The sequence below is a fragment of the Gekko japonicus genome, unplaced genomic scaffold (assembly GCF_001447785.1).
Source record: "Gekko japonicus isolate JY-2015 unplaced genomic scaffold, Gekko_japonicus_V1.1 scaffold1601, whole genome shotgun sequence".
Lineage (NCBI taxonomy): Eukaryota > Metazoa > Chordata > Lepidosauria > Squamata > Gekkonidae > Gekko > Gekko japonicus.
The window spans coordinates 30279-39267 of NW_015160258.1; the positions used below are offsets into that span (position 1 = coordinate 30279).

At 46.1% G+C, this 8989-nt stretch overlaps 1 protein-coding gene across 1 annotated transcript in view; it reads left to right on the forward strand.

Moving 5' to 3' along the window:
* Nucleotides 1–888: 888 nt before the first annotated feature.
* The window catches only part of NRIP3 (nuclear receptor interacting protein 3), a 40532-nt gene continuing 32431 nt past the window's right edge, over nt 889–8989 (forward strand). Inside the window, exon 1 of the mRNA XM_015414590.1 lies at nt 889–1062. Within this exon, the coding sequence (XP_015270076.1) occupies nt 889–1062 (174 nt within the window). The remainder of the gene's footprint in view (nt 1063–8989) is intronic.

The following is an 8989-nucleotide window of genomic DNA, read 5'->3' on the forward strand; positions in this document are numbered from 1 at the left end:
CTCCAGCACCATAGTTCAAAAGAATCTATTCTTCGGCGCTCGGCCTTCCTTATAGTCCAACTCTCGCAGCTATACATGACTACTGGGAATACCATTGCTTGGACCATGCGTATTTTTGTTGGCAGGGTGATGTCTCTACTTTTTATCATGCTGTTTAGGTTCGCCATCGCTTTCCTCCCAAGTAGCAGGCGTCTTTTAATTTCATCAAAGTCTTAAAAGATGATGCTGTTAAAGTGCTGCACTCAATTTGCCAGCAAATTTGGAAAACGCAACAGTGGCCACAGGATTGGAAAAGGTCAGTATACATTCCAATCCCAAAGAAGGGCAATCCTAGTCCTAGTACATCGCTTATTCTACGTTTCCTCATATTGATCGTATCTACCTGTACTGTGCTGTTTATTAGATTTATCTTCTTGTGGATTATTCTTTATGCTGTGTAATCCACTCTGAGTCTCAGTGAGAACGTTGGACTATAGGTACAGTAAACAAATACCACATTATCTTTTACAAAAAGAAAAGGTCAAGGAGACCACTTTAAAAGAAACTGCAGGCTCATTTTAGGAAGTGTTGCTTCTGTTTGATGAAAGAAGCACACAAGGCAGACCGACCTCTGGCAAATACTGTTTTCCAAAAGGAAAGCAGGGAGTGACTTAATTCCCTAGATTGATTTTGAGCTTGGCTATGCCATGGTGGATGTGTAACACAGTGTCATGTGCATAACCCCTCCTTTACTACACTGCACTGGCTGGGTTATCTGCTGTTCTGAAAACGTCACGCGGATTCTGTTATAAAGTGCACACAACAGATCGCTGAAGCATTCCTTTCCGTACAGGAGCATAGCCGCAGCTTGAGAGAGAGAGAGAGAAAGAGAGGCAGACAGAACCAGATATGTTTTACTCCGGGATCCTCACAGAGCCAACAAGAAAGGACGTGGACATGAGGGAAGCGGCATCTCTCCGACAACAGAGAAGAATGAAGCAGGCTGTTCAGTTTAACCACAAGGACTCTGCCGACCTGCTGCCATTAGATGGGCTGAAGAAACTGGGAACTTCAAAAGACACTGTAAGATGAGGGGTTCCAACCCCCACCCCCATGGATAAAATGTTGATTTGAAAGATAAATGTTAAAATGTGTTCTGTTAGTGTTCGAATGTTTAATGCTTAGAGGGTAATGAGCTTGTTTGCCTTTGAAAGCTGTAGGAAATTAGCATAATTAGCATAACAATTAAGCTCCTTGGGAAGGAGAGAGAGAGCAGAGGAGGCTTTTGGTTCACGCAGCCTTTCTCTCACTATTTGGTTGGGGGGGGGTTGCCTTTAGGAGATGAAAATGCATTGTGTTGTTCATGCGTACTGTTGCAACAAAACATTCTTGTGCTCCTTTCTTGATGATGGATTGTTCTGCTAAATGGCGTGGTTAAAGGCTACATGTCCACATCTTGTCTCTAACATGAGCCATTTTGATTTGTTCCAGAATGATTTTTAATATGAGAAACATTGATCTTTTTAAATATGAACTACAGTTAGCTGGTGGACCTTTGGAATTAAAATCTGGAGGTCAAAATGGCTAATTACATTTTGTGCTTGTGGTTTAACTTCCCCTCATTAGGGTGCAACCCGTGCTAACTACTTTTTCTTGGAAGGAAGTCCAGTTGATGTCAAATTGGGCTTGCTTCCTAATAAATGTTTCAGTTTGGTGAATTATTATTTAATGTCTAAGCATAGAACACATGTTTTTCCATGCATATCTTCCAGATCACACATAAATAGAAGCAAACATTAGAACATCACTCAGAGAGTGAAATAGTAGGGACATTTGTGTTTGTTTTTTTATGTTTGTTTTTTTAATTTCCTCTGGCGTGTATGTCTTACTGTACATGTTACATATATTTGACCTCACAATATGTGACAATAGATAATTGAATATGGTGAATGGTGGGGTTTATACAACTTTAACCTGGCGCACTGTTCATACTGCCAAGGATGAGATCTGTAATTCAGACCATACCATAGCTAAAATGACTGTGTTTATACGTTTCTCAATTCATAGCAAATATATCTAAAAACTATACCGGCCCTTTGAATAAAACTATGAATCTAGTTGAGTTCACAAATATGGCTTTAAACTGAACTATATTATCTGCTCCATGAGTACAAAGTGCTTGTTCACTCACATAGTATCTTTATTTCTCTTTTGATGGTGCAGTATTTAGATCTAGACTGAATGGCTTTAGGCAATGAGAGGAAAGGGTGTAGGATATGGTGTGTGGAGCCTTGTGCAAGGCCCAGAGATGTGAAGGCCCAGAAAAAGGGGTAAAAATTGGAAAAAATATAAAGAAGTTTTCCCCCCAAAGAGGGCCCCCCATTATTCTGATATAAAACACTGGGAAACATTGGGGAGCCCTGAAAAAAACCTATGAAATGTTTTTCTTTGAAATTAGTTAACCACTTAGCCTGAAAGTCTAAAGACACCCCCCCCGCCGCCCATTTCCACCAAGGAAACTTTGGGGAGCACTGAAAAAAACTCCTTGCATTTTTTAAAAAATGAAGTGCTTTCAAGACAACATTTTATTCTCTCAAGTATGAAAAACTTGACCCCCCTCCCCTCATTTTTCCATTGAAATGACTGGGGAACACTGAAAAAAACTCCCACGACACATTTCCTCCCCCTTTGTGAATGAGACAAATGTGCTAAAATAGCATGGAATGCAGCAATTCGCAACGCTGTCTCATTTTAGGATTGAGTGTATTTGTCATTTTCCTTGTAAAAAAACTAAGGGAGCAATCCTAAACAGGTCTACTCAAAATCCTACTTAGGTCTGTTCGGTGTGTTTTATTCCACCATAAACATGTTCTTAGGATAGTTTTGTGAGGCATTTATACTTTGGAATTCCCTAAACGTTTCAATTAATACAATTTTATATGCTAAATTATAAATTATGCATTTTATGCTGTTAAAACACCAAAATAGGCTGGCTGGAAAGTTATTATTGCATATATTTCAATTTCCCCCAAAATTTCCATTTGTTCACACATGCACGTGCGCGGGCGTACACACACACACGCAGGGGTGGGGACACAATGTTGCTTCCCATGGCTTCAAAATCTCCAGAAATTTTGCATCTCTAGACAAGCATACTTTACAGCAGAATTAAGATTTGTCTGATGGTGGCCCTACGAGCACTCTGCTCACCCAATCAAGCATAATTCCAAGAGGAAACTCAGAAATATTTGAAACAATGGCCCCATTCATACGAGGCAGTTTGGGCCGGGAGCGGGCCGGATTGGAGGTGCATCAGACGGGCGCGATCCCACGGCAACATCTGCCTGGCGTCGCGCTCCCGCCTTCAACCCGGCCCTTCCCCCGATGAAGCGCCTCAAAGATGAACCACCTACCTTCGGTGGTTCATCCGGTTGAGCCGCTTCATCCTCCCTGTGGGATCGGCGGCACGTCTTGCCGCCGTCACATCCCCGGCCCCCTGCCGTACTGCGGATGCTCGAGCATGCGCAGTACGGCAGCCTCCCCCTCCGACGAGTGTCGTCCTCCCCAGCATCTGATCGTGCCGGGGAGCAACGGAGCACGGCAACCGGGATCCATGGGATCCCACCAGGGCGTTTCTTTTTTGGCACGGCTTTTAAAAGCCGCGCCTCGCCCCGTCTTTTCCCTGCCGTGTGGCAGGGGCCAATGTAAGAGGAGTAGATATCCTAGAGCAGCTGGGACATTTAATACCAATTGTAAAAGGAGAAAAAGGCGTTGCAAGGGTTACAAATTGTTGGTGATTATGACTGTTTTAGCAATTTAGAAATTAAAGGTGAATTCCCCCCCCCCAGAAACAGAAGTTACATACCTGAGATGACTCTAAGAATGCTATGTCAAACGAGTTCTCAAAGCCATTTGGTTTGATAGCTCTTCCCCCTTCCCCACTTGCAAACTGAGTGGTTTACTAACAAGCCATGAATAAATAGATCAGGCTTTGATGACACAGCGAATCACAACAATAAATTTTGCATGGTTTGTGATGTCACACCAAAGCTTCAAGTCACACTCAGGTGGTTAAAAAGCCTGCCTCATAATGTTTGGGCATGTGAGAAAAAGAGCCATAGCATGAAAGTGTCTGCTTAATACTGATTTATCAGCCATGGATTCATTTGGAAGGCAGCCCCATCTCAAGACAAAAAGGAAAGCTAGTGTTGGTGACATTTGTCCCCCTCCTCTGTTACCCCTGACAAAAGCTGACATCAAGCCAGGTTCAGAAAATGAGAGGGTTGGGGTGGTGAGAGATTCCATGCTGCAGAACCACCTCATTCTAAAGCCTGAGCTAGCGAGGACACGCCGAAGATGTACAAAGCTTCCTGGGTCAGCTTATGTGTATGGATTGACCCTGCGTGGGACAGACGGAGGAGTTCCTGAAGCCATAGGGCACTGGCAGGTAATGATTCCCTCTGCCCCCAAAGAAGAAGAGAAGCCAAAGAACTTCGTTTCCATGAACTATAAAGGAATTAAGGCCGGTCTGACAACTGCAACGGAACATTACCTGTATCGCCAGGCCCATGAAGTACGCATCCAGGAACAGGATTACAAGAGGTTTCCAAAAGATCCACCTCGTCTTCCTGACGCGATGACCTATGGGATGCCGAATCGTCCGTCCACACCCATCACAGACCTTCTTCAGCACAAGTTCAAAGACGTATGGTTGCAGGAACAGCGAAATGCTTACTCAACTCACGAGGAGACAAAGAAGCTTCGGAAGAAAAGGCATGAGAAGGCCTATGATACGTTTGCCGTCACGATGAGGAGACATCAAATACCAGCAAAGCTGGATCCCCTGTGGCACCTGCCAAGATTTGGGAAAGTGCCTGCCCACCTTGACACTTTCCCCACTCGAGTAGATCGTGTGAATGCTTTCAAAGCCCAGGAAGAAGAAGCACCAGTGCGACATGGAACACTTGTTAAAGGCATTTATACGCATTTATAGGACTCCGGTTTATAGAACCTGTACAACTTGTGTCTCAAAAAGTGCATTTGCAATGCACATAGTCCCCCACGAGGACTGTGTGATGTCATTGACTATATTAAAATGAAATTTCTTTCAATAAGTTTTTTTTTTAAAACTAGGGAAATGGTAACTACAGGCAGAGAGCATTGCACTGCTAATGAACCTTAAGGCTGTTAATGTCAAGGAGGCAGAAAAGGACCGACTGCTGCTTAGATGTGGCATCACAACTGGTGGCGCTAACAAGACATTGAAACGGTGCACACAGTGAGCCACTGCTGCTATGCCAGCCACAGCCAACCTCTGTAGATGGCAGGATGGCGGTCTTGCATAAGCCTATTAAGTGCCTAAATAAGCAGAGCACAGAGATGCCAGACTGGGGATAACTCTTTGAGGCACCCCCAGAACCATCTATGTAAACACAAACCTGCCCTCTTTATAACTGGGACTAACAGGATTGCAGCTGACAGCTAGCACAGTAAAATGCCGCACAGCACGCAGCTTTACAGTGTTGCAATTACATAGGTCTTTGGAATTCTCTTCCAAACAGAAATGGAGACTGTAGAATGGTAAATTGGAGGCCTCTGAAGACTCATGATGGGAGAATGGTAAACCATTAGCAAACCTGTTCCATAGCACAATTGTTGAATTGCAGCACAATACCTAGGCCCAGGGCTATTTTTGGGCAGGAACTCACAGGAACGGAGTTCCGGCTGGCTCCTGAGTTGGCCACGCCCAGCAGGAACTCATTAGCATAATAGGCCACACCCAACAGCAGAAACTCATTAGGATTGGCTACATTAGGGGTGTGTGGCCTAACATGCAAAGGAGTTCCTGCTACAAAAAAAGCCCTGGATTTTGACAACAAACAAGGTGAACAGAATAAGGAGCAAAAGGTGGGTGTGGCTGGATGAGCACACTTCTGGTAACATGGGGGTGTGACCTAATATGCTAATGTGCTGTGCTGTCAAGGGTGTGGCCTAATATGCTAATGAGTGTCTACTGTTGGGTGTGGCCTATTATGCTAATGAGTTCCTGCTGGGCTTTTTCTACAAAAAAAGCCCTGCCTGGGCCTCAACAAAAGGAGTCTAGTGCTATGGTTCAGTTGCCCTGATGGATGAGGTTCTGTATTAGGTGAGGAAGAGCCATTCATGTAACCCTAAAGTTGAACAGCAGAATGCAGGAGGGGTTATTTTTATAACTTCCTCCTGTGCTGTCTTCTGTGAGAATTTGGAGAGTGACTGGAGTTGGGGACTGCATCCCAGTTCTAAACCCTCCCCCCAAAAAACCCCCCCACCCCAGTGGCAGCTTATCCTTAGGGAGAGGGTGGAATTAATTGGAAGAAGTACTTTTCCTCTGATGCTAATTAATCCCCCTTTCCCCCAATGTGGAATGTTTTAGCTTCAAAGTGGTCAGAGTTCTTAATAGTTTAGGACATACTAGACGGGTAGGTGATGATGGAATTAGGGTTAAGGGATGTGTAGCTCTCTTGATGTGTATCCTCTGATTCTAATCTTCCCCTTCAAAATCTCACATGCCCTTAGAGACACAAGCTGGCCAATTTCCCACTCCCTTATATTTTCCGCTCCTTTCAATAATCCTCCCCTGCAACATTCTTAGAGGGCAATTAGGATTCTTTTAATCTTTTTGTTCACTGTAGAAACTTTTATATGGAGAGAGAGAGAGAGCGCGCGCATACCTAGAGAGTCTCCTTAGTATGCAGTAGTCCTTACCTTGTCTAAGAATGGGCCTGTTTAATGGTCCTTCTAATAGGCACAGAGGCATGGACTGTACGATCAGAAGCAATTATTCTTCGGGGCTTTGATGTTCTCAGAGCAACCGAATCTTTCCAGAAACAGGGGTGCCTCTTACTCCCTTGGAATATTTATTAGCTGCTTATGCTTGTGTCACGCTCAAAGCAATATAATATCTGAAATCAATAACATAATTAAACCATCGTTAGAAAATATCAGGTAAAAGGTAAAGGTTCCCTTGCTCGAAAGCCAGTCAAATCCGACTCTAGGATTGCAGTACTCATCTCCGTTTCCAAGCTGAAGAGCCAGCGCTGTCCGAAGATGTATCCATGGTTATGTGGCCGGCATGACTAAACACCAAGGCGCACGGAACGCTGTTACCTTCCCACCGAAGTGGTACCTATTTATCTACTGGCAATTTCTTGCTTTTGAACGGCTAGGTTGGCAGGAGCTGGAACTAGAGACGGGAGCTCACTCTGTCATGCGGCAACTCGGGTCTCAAACTGCTGAACGACCGACCTTCCACAGCCTGCAGTTCAGCATCTTAACCACTTGAGCCACCGCAGCTCCAGAAAATATCAAGAAACAGTAGAACAGTTACAATCTGGCAACAAAAAGAAACACAGAAATGGTAGACTACCTAACAGGGAACCAAGTGCAAGAGACTAAGAAAAAAAGCCATGTTAAGCACAGTAGGTACCAGGTGAAGATATCTCACCACATATCTATACCAGCTGGTGCGACTGATGTTCCCAAGCAGGGATCGTTTCGTAGAAAAAGAGCTAGGGGAACTCATTAGCATAACTCATTAGCATATGCCACACCCCCTGACATCACCGGAAGTGTGTCATAAGGCCACACACCCCGTCCCCAACGGTCCCGGCCGCCGCCGCCGGCCTTGCAGCTCCACTGCCGAGCCCCATGAGGGGCCCAGCGGTGGACCTGCAAGGCCGGCGGGAGTGCAAGGAAGCCCTGCGAAGGCCCTCCCTGGCCCCAGGCAGGCAGGGGTGGGGAGAGGCAGGGAGGAAGCAACTTACCCTCCCTCTTCTCCTGCCTCCTCCTGGCTGAATGAGGGCCGGAAGCGGGACGGCCTGAAGCGGGGGGCGGGGCTTTGTCATGTGCCCCGCCCCCGTACCTCACCCGGGGAAACTGCGATCCCCCGCGATCCCCCCCGAAATGACCTCTGTTCCCAAGTTTTATTGCAGCGTATATTATGATCCACTACTGCATCAGGGAGCATATTATTTCCTGCTTGTTTCCTTCTTTTTCTTCTTAACTTTGTGCTTTTCAGTGGCTAGCCTCCTGAATGACATTCTTTTGTATTATCATCTCTTTTGTATTAGTGGAACAACCTGTAGATGGAAATATTTATGTACTGCTCAGTCTCTTATGATTTTCAGTTGCCATAATTTCCCTGGTGATTTTTATCTGTAATGATCATCAGTGTTTGTAGAAATGGTTTAGGATCAGGGGTCATTTCGTAGAAAAAGAGCTGCAGGAGCTCATTAGCATAACTTATTAGCATATGCCACACCCCCTGACATCACCGGAAGTGTGCACCAGCCCCTCTGACAGGCAGAAGCACCAGGGATCCATTCTTTCCCCCCTCTCCCTTCCCTTCGCCTCCAAGTCGGGCGAAGGAAAAGGGGAGGGGGAGGATCTCAGGCGCTTCTGCCTGACAGAGGTGCTGGCGTGCCCACAGCCAGACTGGGTGAATTATAGAATCATACTCATAGAGTGGGAAGGGACCTCCAGGGTCATCTAGTCCAACCCCCTGCACAATGCAGGAAATTCACCAATACCCCCCCACACCCCAGTGACCCCTGTTACACGTCCAGAATATGATAAAAAAAAAAAAACCCTCCAGGATCACTGGGGGCCAAACTGGCCTGGAGAAAAATTGCTTCCTGGCCCCAAAGTGGCGACCAGCATTTCAATGGGCGTGTAAGAAAGGGCCACAAGAACTAAGCACTGATGCAACCCTTCCTGCTCTACCTCGCGTGCACGGAGCCTGAAAAAGGTGGGGAGGGCAGCTCAGCAGTCCCCCCCCCCGCGGTGGTTGCAGCTGCATTGCCGCTCGGACATCACACGCCAGAGGTGGAATTTTCTCCTATGAGTCCAAGGCCACCACCCCAGGCCTCAGGGAGGCAGGGAACATTTCACCCCTCCCCCCGCAAGTGTCGCAGCTGCTGCCGAGAACAGCGGTGGCGGCCATAACTTTTTAAGGAGCCCCGAAGGAGAGCTG